Source organism: Rhinolophus ferrumequinum, chromosome 10 (genome assembly GCF_004115265.2).
Source record: "Rhinolophus ferrumequinum isolate MPI-CBG mRhiFer1 chromosome 10, mRhiFer1_v1.p, whole genome shotgun sequence".
In the NCBI taxonomy this organism is placed as follows: Eukaryota; Metazoa; Chordata; class Mammalia; order Chiroptera; family Rhinolophidae; genus Rhinolophus; species Rhinolophus ferrumequinum.
Genome location: NC_046293.1, coordinates 65,685,039 through 65,700,593, shown reverse-complemented (window position 1 = coordinate 65,700,593; position 15,555 = coordinate 65,685,039). Strand labels below are relative to the sequence as shown.

Genomic DNA, 15,555 nt, shown 5'->3' with positions numbered 1-15,555 from the left:
GATGAGAAACAAATATATTTAACTACAGAGCTACAATTAAAAGATGGGGAGGGATATCAAGAGATGAAAAGACAAGCCAAAGACCGGGAGAAAATATTTTCAAAAGACATATCCGATAAAGGACTTTATCCAAAACACACAAGAGAATTCTTAAAACTCAACAGTAAGAAAATGAACAACCTGATTATGAAATGGGTAAAAGACCGGAATAGACACCTCATCAAAGAAGATACACAGAGGTCAGATAAGCGCATGAAAAGATGTTCCCTATTATGTCATCAGAGACACACAAATGAAAACAACAAGCACCACCACATACCTAATGTCAAAAACCGGAACACCGACAACACTAAGTGCTGACAAAGATGAGGAGCCGCCAGACTCTCATTCATCGCTGGTGAAAATGCAACATGGTGCAGCCACTTTGGAAGACAGCAGTTTTTTACAAAACTAAACATACTCTTACCATACGATCCAGCAATTGCACTCCTTGCTATTAAACCAAAGGAGTTGAAAACTTACGTCTACACAAAAACCTACACCCAAATGTTTATACATTCCTAATTGCCAAAAGTTGGAATCAACCAAAAATGTAGGTGAGTGGATAAAAAAATTCAGTTGGGGAATGAATAAACTGTGGTACATCCAGGTAAAGGAACATTACTCAGCGCTGAAAGAAACTAAGCTTCCAAGTTATGAAAAGACATGAAGGAAAATGCATTATTACTATATAAAACAATCCAATATGAAAAGGCTACATACTGTATGGTTCCAACTCTATGACATTCTGGAAAAAGCCAAACTATGGAGACAGTACAATGATCAATGGATGACAGGGTTTAGAGGGTAGAGAGGGACAAATAGATAGAGCACAGAAGATTTTTAGGGCAGTGAAACCATTCTGGATGATACTGTAATGATAGATACATGTCATTATACATTTGCTAAAACCCATAGATGTACAACACCCAGAGTGAACCCTATCTCTGAACTTTGGGAGATAATGATGTGTCAAAGTACGCTGATCAGTTATAACAAATGTACCCCCCTGGGGTAGAATGTGGATCATGGAGGAAGCTGTGTGTGTGGGCACAGGGCTAATATATATATATGGGAACTCTGGACTTCCCTCTCAATTTTTCTGTGAACCTAACACTGCTCTAAAAAATAAAGTTTATTTCTTTTAAATGGGGATAAAGCTGACAAAACAGCTTTAAATGTTGTAAGCTTTAGAAATGTAAAAAATAGTACACACAAAAAAATAGGAGAAAGATGAAACTAAATCACAAACATCTTAAATATTAACTGGGAATAAAGGGATACAAATCACTTTGAGGCTCACACATCAATTAGTATAAACCTAAACATATTTAACACCATAGAGATTAACATTAAGATAATACCTTAACTAAAATTTAATGATACAAGAGAAAGAAATAGTAACTAGATAATTTTAGTATTGCTTATGGTAGGTAACAAAGGCAATAGTAACTAAAGGGCTAAGAGATATAAATATCTTTGATTAAAGGTAACAACTATGGAAATCAAACCTTCCAAAATACCAAGAAGAAAAAAAGAAGGAAGGCACAAAGAAAACAGCACGTAGTGAAAAGGTTTGTGTACGCAGACAATAGACATTTGAAAGCCATGTGACAGAAACAAGCCCAATGTAGCACATTTATCAATAAATGTAAATGGGCGTAACTCACCTATTAAAAGAAAAGGATTTTCAGATTGGCTAAAAAAGCAAAATCCATCTCTATGCTCTATACAAGAGACATACCTAAAACAAAGTGATTCAGACAGATTAAAAATAAAAGGATGTGCAGAAGTATACTAAAAAATGTAATACAAACAAAAATAAAATAGGGATCTCAATCTTGATATCAGACTAGGCAGAATATGGGGCAAAATCATTAGAGACAATGGAAACTTCATAACGCTAAAGACTACAATGCAAAACGAAAACTTTACTCCCAAATACAAAAATATAAAAGTAGACCTAAACAAACAGAAAGAAGGACATACCATATTCTTGGATAGAAAGACATAATAAAGATAGTAATTTTCCCTGAGTTAATTTATAAATCTATAAATGCATAAATTGAATACCAAGTTCTTGCAAACTCTAAAATTTCACTATTTTATAATTATATATGAAAACTAAGTCAATTCATTCAACATTTCCTATCTTATTTCCCCGAAAATAAGACCTTGCTGGACAATCAGCTCTAATGCGTCTTTTGGAGCAAAAATTAATATAAGACTCAGTATTATATTATATCATATCGTATTATATTAAAGACAGGGTCTTATATTATATGAGACCCAGTATATTATATTATATATTATATTATATGTTATATTATACCCAGTCTTATAGTAAAATAAGACTGGGTCTTATATTAATTTTTGCTCCAAAAGATGCATTAGAGCTCACTGGCTAGATCTTATTTTCGGGGAAACACAGTACTAGGTCGGCACTATGGTAATCCCTCAGGATACAAAACCAAATAAGATACTGCCCCTTGAGAAGCTTCCAGTCCATTAGAGCAATACATAATGTCATTCATGAAGGCAAAATTCTTCAATTGCTCCCTACAGTCTACCAAAGTGGCATAAACCTCACCCTAATACTAAAGACCCTTTAAATGTGCTCAACTTCCCTTTTTAGTTATTTCCCTTGAGCCAAGCAGTAAAGCTAGAGTTAAATTGGTCTGATTCTTTATTTCATTCCCCAATCTGTTCCCATCCATCTGGGCTAACCCTTTTCCCTGTAAATGTCTGATTATTTTGTCTTTATGTTTCGAGGTCCAACTTAATCTACCTATATGAAATCAAATTTGTATTTCATGTGAATGTTTTTTTAAAATTTAATTTGTACTTTTCATTATTATAATATAGTTTTCAAAATTCATTCCTTCAGCAAACATTAATTTTATGTTAACTAGATACCAATTTTTCTGTTAGTATCAGGCATTCATCTAGGTGCTACAGACACAGAAAAGAAATGAGCCCCAGTCCATGATTTTCACAAAGTTATAACCTTCTGAGGGTAGCAAACCTTTAAAGAGATTCACAAAGCAATTTGATAAGGGCTATAGTAATCATATGCATATACTAGAAAAAGTAGGAGTTTACCAAATGTAAAGGAAGGAATAAAACAGTATGTTTTATAATAGCTAAAGATGGGGAGGATTGGACGCCACAAGAAAATAATGCCAGAAAGTTAGGTTTATGGCCAGTCCTGAAAAGTCCTGGCTAAGAAATTGGGACTTACTTTAAAAACAAGGGGAAATTATCTCAAAGGCGATGGGAAGTCACGGACAGATTTTAAGCAGAATAGTCACAATCAGATTTGCAATTCAAAGTGATAACTTGGACAGCGTGGCTAGCTTAAAAAAAAAAAGAAAAAGATTGGAGACAAGGAAAACAGTTGATTACTGCAATATTTTAGGGATGAGAAACACATTTAGAGCAGCAGTACCAGAAAAAGAAATTTGAGAGAGATTTAAAACACTGAGTATCAGGACTCTCGATCAAGTGTATTTCCTCAAATTTAAGATGTAATTTTTAAGGTAACATTTTATACATCAAGAAAGGAAAAATGCTGTCAATGAAACTATGACACACTGCATCGTTTATGCTTCAGATTCTCATTTTACACTTACAGGAAGAATTCTTCTAAACTGAATTCTATGAAACTTAACAACCTATGGATTCGAGAAGCTCAGCAAGTCCCAAGCACAAGAAACCTGAAGAAAACTACACCAAAGTACACCATAATCACTTACAGACTTACAGTGATAAAGGAGAATCTCACATCACGTGCAGATGAATAAAGGTAAGGCTAACAGCTGACTTCTTGTCAGAAACAATGCAAGCTAGAAAATACTAGAGCAACATCTTTAAAGTACTAAAAGAAAAAAACTATCAATCTAAAATTCTTTACTGAGTGAAAACGCCGTTCAAAAGCCAAGGAGAAAAAAATACCTTTTCAGATATACAAGAGCTAAAAATAATTTAGCTCCAGCAAACACAACAAAATTGTTAAAAGATGTCCTTCATATAGAACAAAAATGGTATCAGCTGGAAATCTGGATCTACATGAAGGAATGGGGAGCACTGGAAACGGTAACTGCATGAATAAATATAAAAGATTCTTTGTTACTTAAATCACTTAAAAAGATAATCAACTGTTAAATGCAAAAATAGTAACAATACATTGTGGAGTTTAAAATTATGAAGAAGTAAAATGTATGACAATCACAGCACAAAGGCTAGGAGAGGAAAGATAGAAGTCCACTTTTATAAGGTACTTACACTATATGTGAGATAGTATATTATTAGAAGATAGACAGTGATAAGTGAAAGATGTATACTATAAACCCTAAAACAATCACTAAATTAGCATAACATATATAGCTAAAAACCCAAAGGAGACAAGATGAAATCACACAGAATATGGAATTAACCCAAAAGGAGGCTTAAAAATAGGAAAAGGGGGTAATAAGCACAGATGACACAAAGAGAAAACAAACAGTAGATGGTAGATTTAAACCAAACCATATCAATATCATATTAAATGTAAATGATCTAAACACACCAATTAAAAGGCAGATTATCAGAAAGGATAAAAAGGATATCCTTTAAAAAGATAAAAAGGACCTAACTACATGCTGCCTACAAGAAGCCCACTTTATATGGGAAGACAAAAATAGGTTAAAAGTAAAAGGGTAGAAAAATGGTAACTATCTGGCTTCCCTTAAAGAAATAATCAGAATAAAGAGAATGGCTGTTGACTTAATTTTGATTTACAAATTGCCATAATTCAGGAAATATTTTCATATTCAAAAGTCCTTTTCAAGACTTGAGCTCTAAGTAAGTATTAACACTATCTTGTACTCTTCATAATAAAATTCACCATACATACGTGTTCACAGGTTCACATGAATAACCTCAACAATACCTCTAAATACAGCAAATTAAAGATTTCAAAAGATATTCCCAATTTGAGTTAAGAAATTAGCAATCTGTTCTGATCAGTAAGTAACTACAATGTATTCTCAATAGTTTACCTCTATACAAACTGATTTCACTTAATACTGTGTATTAAGACAACATAGTCTGAGCCAGATGGCAGAAGCCAAATACAATTACATCTTGGCACACCCCTTGTCTTTCGGAAAAGACTAAAAAGGCTATTGATTTTTCTTTTTGATAAAATATATTTAACCAAAAATGTTTAACATATCTGCATGGCTGTTGAACCATTAGCCATTCATTAAAGCATTTATAAAGAATATATATGCCAGGCATTGTACCACATTATGCCAGGCACCGGGGATACAAAAATCAATGTTATGCTCTTGAAAGACAAATCTAGTAGGGAAAGGGTGGAACTACATGTTCGTGAAATGTCATACCATAATATGCTAAAAATTATACCTAGGTCTGTCCTATCTTCTCAAGTATCCACATGTGAATTGGTCCATTTCACCTAAGTTGTGAAATGTATATAGAGTTGTTCATATTATTCTTTTATTTCACTTTTGATGTCTGTAGGCTCTGATATCCCGTTTCACTCCTGCTACTGAATATAATGTATGTCTTCTGTCATTTTATTCTTTGTTAGTCTTTCTAGAGGTCTGTCAATTTTATTGATATTTTTAAAGAACCAGCACTTCGTTTCATTCATTTCTTTAGTTTTTCTGTTATCAATTTCATTAATTTCTGCTCTTTATTACTTCCTTCCTTCTGCTTGCTCTGGTTTTTATTTTGCTATTTTCCTCTACATTCTTTAAGTGAGATCTTAGATTATGGTTTGGAAACTTTTCCTTTTTTCTATTTATAAATATTTAGTGCTATAAATTCCCCTCTGAAATTACAGTCTCAGGAAAAACAGAAAGATATGGCCACAAATATGGGGATAAATAGCAGAAATTTTAAAGATGACCAAGTGGGAAATAGAACACATGACCAAGAAAGGAAAATTTTCCAAGGTAAGGCACAAAAATATTCAAACCCAACTACATGACAAAGGTAGTATTACTAAAACATTCCTCAAAACAAAATGACTTGAACTGAATGACCTCAAGTAAAGGACCATAAAGCCAACCACATATAAGAAGGGAAAAACCCACACAAGGAACATAACCCACCAAATCTGCATTCCAGATAATGCAAGATATGGAGCAGGCAATGTAGGGGACACAAAAAGACTTGCAGAATCTCATTTTTCCAGTTATGACTCTTAGATGAGCTTCTTTACTACTCCGAGAACTTCACAGATTAATAAATGCTGCCCAACAGGAGCTAAGGCTGTGCACACGTGAAGGGAAGTGTAGAACTATAATGATTTCATTTGAGTTACCCCACTCCATTAAAAAAATGTTATTATAACTTCAAATATAATATATGGAAGAATAAAATAGTTTTTTGCTTACCCTCTGAGCTTTTGCAAGTTCTTCTTTTAATCTTTCATAGCCCTTTTCTCTCACTTCCAAAACAGATGGGCTTCGTAAACGGGACAGGCTATCGGTACTCAACCCGAAAATATCATCATTGCCATCACAAGCCTCTGTTACAGTAGCACCCTGCAAAAACTCCCTCTCTGCACTACAGTTGTCCTTTCTCGAAGTTAATTTAGTTAACCCAGCTGTTACTCCAGAGGTAGAACAAGGTGCTGGGTCTGTCACATTGATGCTGTAAGGGAGAGTTCAGAAAACATTAGCGTATGCTCAAATGTAACTGGCGTAAAAACACAGGTCTAAAACACTCAGGCCATAAACACACAGGTCTGTCCAATTTGGTAGCCACTATATTTAATTAATAGCATGTCCTCAGTCAAAGCTAATGTAGTTTCAGTCCTTAATAGCCACATGTGGCTAATGGCTACTATATTAGCACAAGATACATTTTCATTATCACAGAAAGTTCTATTGGGTAGAACTGCTGCAGAACGGAGGTCCGCAAACTAAACGCAGGCTAAATCCAGTCTGCCACCTGTTTTTAAAAGGCCCACAGCCAAGGATTATTTTTACATTTCAAATGGTTGTGAAAAATCAAAATAATATTTTGTGGCATGAGAAAATTATATGAAATTCAAAACTCAGTGTCCATATGTGAGGTCTTTTTTGGAGCTTATTCATTTACGTACTGTCTATGGCTGCTGTTGCACTTTTAACACTAAAAGTGAATAGTTGCACAGAAACTATATGGCCCACAAAGCCTAAAATATTTACTATCTGCCCCTTTACATAAAACGTTTGCTGACCCCTGCTGTTGAATAGTAACATGTATTGCTCTTCAGGGACAAGCTTACATTATTCAAATTTTCTAAAACATTAAAACTTAAAATAAGGTAACCAAGCAAACTGTCCATCTGTTTAATACGATACTCCCAAATAGGCATTTTGATGATCTCTTACCTGATACTAGATATTTCTGAACAGTTTAAACGTCTGGGGGATGAATACACAGGTTGTGTAGGAAGGTCAGAGACATCCAAGGCGTTAGCCTGGAGAGGGGCCGAGCACAAAGCTGAAGGGTGCGGCCGATAGATGACACCTGGCGAGGTAGTCTGCTCGTGAGCTCCCGATTCATACACGCCAAGGAGGTCTGGAGAAGTAGGTGAAGCAAGGTTTACTTCATGGAAGCCTTCCAAGGGATCATTAGCCATAGCAAAAGCCTCATCATAAGATAACCTACGTTAAAACAAAAAGCATGTAATTATTTTGGTAAGCCATTTAAAATTAAATGAAGATGTATAATTATAAAATGTGTTTAACATCTGTTATAAAGTATAAGCTTACAATAAAAGAGATAGCAAAGAAAAAAACTACAATCATTTCACATTTAAGTGTCCTCACAGTATAAATATTACAAAAGGCAAATAATTTGATTTGGAATAAATTTGAAAGTGATAGCTAATACTGTTAAAGCGAGTCAATTAATAAGTAACAATGAGGAATGATTAAAAATTTGCTTGATATTTTTACTTTGTTATCATATGTGACATTAGTTAGAATAAGTAGAAGAGGCAGTAAAATATACAAAGAGTGCCAAAAAATGTATACACATTTTAAGAAAGGAAAAAATGTATTAAAATTGTAATAATATATACTGATAACAAAAGACGAATACAAGTCATGTGTATACATTTTTTTGGCACCCCCAGTATTTTGAATGAGACAGAGCTGAGTTCAATTCTCTGTTCTGTTCTGCCTCATACTGGCTATGTGACTTTGGGTGAATCAGTGTTTTTTCTTCTTTTGTATTTTCAAATACATAATTTCCAATTTACATAAGAATTGCAGAGCTCTTATGTATCTTTCATCCAGATTATGAAACTGTTAACATTTTGAAATCATTTAATAGCTTTCAGACATGATACCCACTATCCTTTAATATCTCGTGTATATATCCTAAGTACAAGGACATTCTCCTATCTAACCACAAAACCATCATCAAAATCGAGAAGTTAATGTTGGTCAATATTACCATCCAATCAACAGGCCCCAATCAATTTTCTTTGATTGTCTCAACAACGTCCTTTGTAGGCCCAGAATCTAATCCAGGATAACTGTATTACATTTCTCTAACCCTTAAATTTTCCCTCTGACAGGATGAGAATGGGGATAAAAATATTCCCTCCCTTCTCCAGATTGCTGTGAAGATTAAGGGAGACAATCCACATAAAATATTAGCAGTGTGCGATGTATCTGGCAATAGTATTGCGTCAATAAACATTTGTTACCATAGTCAGCCATTAACAATAAGCTGTCTGTTTCAGTTTCTCCCTATACAAAAAAATATTTCATGTAATACTCAATTACAACATAGTGTACATTAAAACTAAAAAGTGTACCATTTAAAGTTTTCACTTGAAGAATCTAAAAGAAATCTTAGAACTCCTTTACTGATTTCCCACTGTCGATAGCAGGGGTGTCCAAACTGTGGCCCATGGGCCAACTGCGGCCCGCAATCCATTTTTAATTGGCCCACAACAAATTCCAAAAATACATTTAGTTTACTTAAATAAACCAGGTGAGGCAATACATACTTCACCTCGAGTGAGTGGCCCGGCTGTTTGTGTATTTTACCACATATGGCCCTTGGTAAAAAACGTTGAAAAAAGTTTGGACACCCCTGGTCTATAGGATAAGCACAAACTTATAAGCTCAAAAATCAATGTCTTCTATTATCTGAACCCAACCTCTCTTTCCAATTTTTTCCTTCCTACAATAGTACTTGGATAATCATGAGTAATATCTTCCCAGAGCTTCCCCAAATTCCCAAATATAAGCACCAAAGTAGCACAGAATCTCTTCATTATATATATAAAAAAACTCATTCATTAAAGTGAAAATTTTTACTCTCATACCCTTAATAAAAATTGTTAAAAATAAGTAGAGAACAAAGGCTGCTGTAAAATTGGGAAAGAAGTGAGTTGACTAAATATTTACATATTCTCTCAAAATTAAAGATTACATGTCACAGACCTTCAGGAATATATACGGACAATCAAAACTGTAACTACTAAGTCTACAAATGCCAAATTCAAATCCAATCAGTTTTCTTTATTGTAGCAAATAGTAATTTCAGTCCTCAAAATGAAATAGTCCTTGATTTTTCAACCCAAATATTTCACTATGCCAAATGAAAAATCACATTAACAAGGAATTTAAAGTGTTAAATACTAATTATAATTTATTATTTTTTCATCCAAAAGAATATTTTTCATTCCTTATTCATAATTCACACATACAAACACACCAAGCAAACATCTAACCCTGAATATTTCATTTCCACTTGAATATAATTTATTAATCAATTCACTTTAAGGTAGCAAATCGGGTTATCAAACTGTGACATTTTATCAGTAACTATTTCATGATGCGTTCTATCCCATATACTAATTCATCTTTCTACATCTTAGAGAATCACTGAATCATAGAATGTGAAACCATTTGCATTTCTGGAAATGCAAAAAAATAGTACAAATCCTATGGAGGAAAATTTAATATCTAGCCGTATGATGTACTCATTAAACCTATGAACCAGCATGCCCACTTTTAGGGGTTTATCCGAAAGATAAACTGACAAAAAAAATAAAGATACATGCATATGGCTAACAATACTAGCAAAAGATTGATTGCGGTCTTGTATACAAGATTAATTGAATGAACTAAGATACATCCTCATAATGAAGCAGTATGCAGCTGCAAAAAAAATGCGTAATATCTACATACTGCTATGAAGTGATCTGGAAGATACACTGACAAGTTAAAAAACTGTGTATACTAAGCTACCTTTTATCTAGGAAAGGAGAAAATACAAATTTACTTATATGTATATATAACATATAGGTATTTATATGTATATGTACTTATATTTTAGAAATGGAAGGATAAACCAAAACTAAGAAAAATCACTACCTATAGGAAGAGGGGGAGAACAGAAAAAGGGGACAGGCATGAAAGCTAAACTTTTCTGAATGGACCTTGCCTTGTAGATTTGAATTTGAGCTTGCAACCATGTAAATGAGTAAACAAAATTAAATTTTAAAAAAGAATCTCTAAAAATAAAACAAATGAACCTCGCTGTATATTGAGATGGCAGCTTAACCACATGGGGAAAAGCTATAGCAAATGATTTTAAAACATAGTAATAAAACTATATATCCCTAGTGGAATATATCCTAAGGACAAAAGGAAATGAAAGAAACTATAAATTATCTTCAGTAATCCTATTAGTATTAACACTAATATTGCTATTCTGAAACTATTATATGTAGGATTAAGCAAATTATTATGTTAATGTCATTTGGAACAGATTTTTAGCATATGAGAAGAGACATAAATAAAAAAATCAAGGAAATTAAAACTCTGAAGTCCTAAATTTTAATCAGAAATATCAGGAAAAAATTTCCTATTAAGAAAATAATTTCTAACTTTATCCACTGAAAAGGTATAGCAACAGTAACCAGCTCAGGAGCAATGAGTACGTACATACCCCTTGTGCTCAGAATAATACCATTTCTTACGGAAAAAAAAAAAAAAAGAACAAGGACTCCTGGAAAAATGGTTGAGTCCAGGCCCAGGGCAGTAAGTACAAAAGGACCCTGGAACATCTTGTTATACAAGGAAACAGGAAGCAAGAAAGCTATCAAAGACTACTGGAGTGATATCAAAGAACTCCCACTAACCAAAGATGGGACAATCTGAACATCAAAAAGGATAGTATCTGTAAAGAACTGAAACAAAAATATTTTTAAATCCATGAGTTCATGATGACACTAAAGTTAAATCTCACTGGTCCCCTTTGATCGGTGCTATGGAACCAATTTCTTATTTTGAAAACTGGTAAAATAAAGGAAAGAATCATATATTTATCTTGACTCTCCTGTATATCATGGAACTAAACAGTTTATGAGAAAAAGTTCTTCCTTTGAAAAGGATTCCACTTAAATATAACTTTGCAATCCTAATGAAATAATGGGTCTAGGCAATAATTATCAAGAACTATTAAAACCCTAAGGTGAAAATCTATCTGGGGAACTTCATAATTAACGGATCAGTATGACAGTACCTGAATGACATCTTATCACAAAAAGGGAGAAAATCCGACATTATGAGGATTATGTGGTAAAAGAGGAAATGAACATCCCCACCATCCATGAAGCATTCTTGCCCCCTAAGAAAAAAAAGGATCCCAATCCAATCAAGTGTCTAGGTTTTCATCAGTTTATGGGAAATACAGAGAAGAACATATTAAATAACATCATAGGGATAAAAACAGCAAAATCTAGACTTTGGGAAACTACTGGACAAACCACTGGACAAAAAATATGATAGGACATTTAGGGAATGACAGTTTGACACTAGTGAAACTAAGGAAAAAGAGAAAATCAGACTGGAGAGGCACACATATGACAGGTCATTAAAAGCTTCATTTAACATGGAAAATGTTGCTTGCAATTTATCCTGAAGAGATGATCAGATGCACATTTTAGAAAGTGTCTATGTACTGTGATACAAGAACTTAAACTTCTTAGGAAGAAGAAAATAGAGGCAATTGGTTAAAAGGCTACTGCAGCAGGCTAGGCAAGCGATTATGAAGGTCTGATCTCATGCCAAAGGCATACGTTATGAACGGGGTAGATGGAGGCATAAATAAACTGCGGAAAAAGAAGTAGAGGTAATTAAAAAAAGACTGAAGAGCTATAACTAAATACCATGTGTAGATCTTTTCTGAATTCTTATTTGAATAAACCAAATGTAAAAAACAAATACTATGAGACAATTCATATACTTTTATTATGTTTACATTTACAACCCTGTTAACTACAAGCAATAAAACTCTCATAAGTTTGAACTATTTCAATAATTTTCATTCTTTTTCCTCTGATCTAAGTAATCTTAGCTTAAGGCTATATAGCTGTTTAATTTTGTGTTGCTGATATCCTAAGATAAATAAACATTACATTTTCACTTTTTTCAAACCATGACTATATACATTTTAAGCTTTGAACTATCTCATTTACTTATAAATTGAAAGGAAAAGCAGAAGGAAGAAAGAAAAATAGCAAGTTAATGCTACCTGTTGCAAGTATCCCTCTCTTCCTTCCTATAGTCCCCTCATTTCCATTTCTACTGCTAGATCAATTTCTATACATCCTACATTCTTCCACTGACTGTCCATCACCAAACACAGCACAGTACCTACTGAGTTCCAAGCCCAATGCTAAACTATAAAATGGAATAAGATGACTTAAGCTCTCCCCTCAAAGCTTGCATACTCTAGAGGAAGAGACCTCTTTATCAATGAACATTATTAATACAATATAAATATCAAAATACATACCAAAATAGAGGCATGTACTCGGTGTTTTAGAAGCATAAAAGAAAAAAACGTACTACCTGACAAAGCTAAGGATATCAGTACAGAAAAGGAGAAACTATTATAGCTGGAGAGTTTTCAAAAGCTCAGATATTTTATCACTGGGATATCAAGTACATTTAAGTAATTAATTTAGTAACCAATTTACTACCCTTTATTGAAATCCATCTCAACCAGAACTATACAGGACAAAGGTTTAGTCTGATAAAGCATGCTCCCTCAGAATACCTTCGAAGCTTTGTCACTACCTCAACACTGAACCATCTCTACCGCACTGCTCATCCTTTCTTCCTCCCTACTCTCCAACTATTCTGACACTTATTAAAATGACAAATACATATATATACACACACACACACACACACACACACACACATATATACGTGTATATATATGAAAAGTTCCTCCTAAAGTTTGAGGAACTTATAAAAGATACAGGAATAATTATATGGCCTACCTTTCTGACTCCTTATGAATATTTTCCTTTAATACCCACTGTGACTTGCAGAGCAGATATTCAATGAATATCTGATTTAAAAAAATCTCTGGTGACACATGAAGAATTATTTATTACGTTAAGTATCTCATGAGAGCTAAATTAAAAACAATTCTTCAGCATTACAACCTACACACGTGGAAGTAGGAGAGCGCAATGGCTAGGAGCATGGACATTAAAACAAACTGCCTGACTAATCTAGTCCTGTAACTTCATTTAGCTGTGTGATCTTGGGCACGCTACCTCTCTCAACTATAAAAAGGGATGGAATTAGGGATTACCTAACTCCTAGGTCACTGTGAGAGGAAATTTCTATAGTGCTTAGACCAGAACCTGATACATGGGAAACTCTACCCAATGGTGCCAGTATATCACCATCATCAGAAAACTGGAATATTTTTTAAGCCAGAAATACAAATGATAAGAACACCTTTCAGAAGGTGTGTAGACCAGGAATGGAAGAAGCAAGCACATTAAGAGTTCCATTTTGGGCAGTCACACTCAGTTTTTAAACCTGGCTCTGCCATTAATCAGCTATATCACCATTGGCAAATAAGTAACCATAGGCAAGTTATTTCACCTCTCTGAGCCTCAACTTCCTAAACTGTAAAACGCAATCCCACCTATATCCCAGGAATGTCCCCAGGACTAAAGGAGACAGGGACCTAAAGCAAGAGCACTGGGCCTGGCCCACTGTCAAGTTTATATGTCTCCCTTGCCCCACCTCCTCACATCCCATGTGGAGTATCTCCCTAAATTTCATCCATTAAAAACTTAATATTAGGTTGAACCATATGAAAAACAGGTGACGACTAGCAAATTCATATGGTTCCATCTAATACTGTATCAATTCACAAATGGAGAAAATAAACTCAGGGAGGTGAAGTGATTTACTCAAGGTCACATGCACAGTAAGTAAAGGGAGCTAAAACTTACAAAAAGAATTGTTTTAAGATTTAATAATTTTTCATTTGGCCAGCTAATTGATTCAATGAGTCCTGCTCAGGATGAGAGGAAAGGAGGTGAATACTATAACCACAATAATGTATGTAAAACTACTGTAACCTACAAGCTTTTGTTCTGCCATATTAAAAAAAAATGATGGGGAGCTAGATTTCTAAGAATCTTTCAACTTTAAAAGTTATTTGTGGAGTGTCTGTATGTGTGTTGGGGTGGTTGAGGGTTTAGGGAAAAATAGAGGAAAAATATTAAAGGAAGAAGATACATAAGGACACTAATTCAAAAAGTACAATTGTATCTAATTAGAAACCTGGCTGATTACAAACCCCACAAGCAGCTGAACATCAAATATCCATCCAGATGAGAGGTTAGAGGTATTCAATACCACGGAGTGGGTTGACTGCCAAACACATAAAAAAGAGCTGTATTAAATGTATCCACTTTTGGGGGTGGCCGGTTAGCTCAGTTGGCGCTAATAACCCAAGGTTGCCAGTTTGAGCCGCGCATGGGTTGCGTCCTCCTTTAAAAAAAAAAAAAAAATTAGAAGGAGAAATAGATTAAGTAACCTAAAAAAAAACAAATGTATCCACTCTGATTCAAAAAGGTATGCACTAAGGTAGTGGAAAAAGAAAAAAATTAAAAGGCTTTTCTTCTAACAGCAAGAAATACACCATTGTAGTAAAATTGTACATAACTGCTAAGTTTTTTCTATACATTCCACAAGGGCTTCAGGATTAGATCACTTAATCCATATTTGGGATACAACGTCCACCCAAAAATGAAAAGTCCTATCAAAATGCACAGTACTAGTAAATAAATAACAAATGTTAACAGAACAAGGCCCCATAAAACTGGTGGAATATTTAACAGCATCAGATATTCACTATGATAGGTCTACAAATGTATTCTGCCTCTTCTCCTTGATTTGTCATTCACGTTTTGTTTTTTTAACTGCATGAACAAAAAATGAGGGTGAGGATAATGAACAGAAACTGGGTCTTTCAATAGATTTACAATGGAACAGTTTTGCTTTAATCCTCTTATCGGCCTCTGCTCCAATTATGTAATCATTCCATGGCAAAAGATTACACGGATCTTTCCCTACACTAAAATGAAGGAGCTGGAGAGAGAAACACAAGAGTGTGAAACAGGTAGCCTTTGGAATATGTTGTATTTCCTCGAAACTAAATTGTTTG

General features: G+C 34.1%; 1 protein-coding gene across 6 annotated transcripts in view; it reads right to left on the bottom strand.

Moving 5' to 3' along the window:
- The window catches only part of RAB3IP (RAB3A interacting protein), a 31,938-nt gene that overhangs the window by 15,301 nt on the left and 1,082 nt on the right, over window positions 1–15,555 (bottom strand). For 3 of the 6 annotated variants that reach the window (XM_033117015.1, XM_033117016.1, XM_033117017.1), the window contains exon 1: window positions 7,431–7,567. Coding sequence is in view for 3 of the 6 variants with exons in the window: in XM_033117014.1 (XP_032972905.1) it covers window positions 6,447–6,705; window positions 7,431–7,681 (510 nt within the window). In the remaining 3 variants the exon portion in view is untranslated. Of the gene's footprint in view, window positions 1–6,446; window positions 6,706–7,430; window positions 7,707–14,685; window positions 14,760–15,555 lie in introns of those variants that run through there. The other 3 variants (XM_033117012.1, XM_033117013.1, XM_033117014.1) reach the window with 2 other exon arrangements.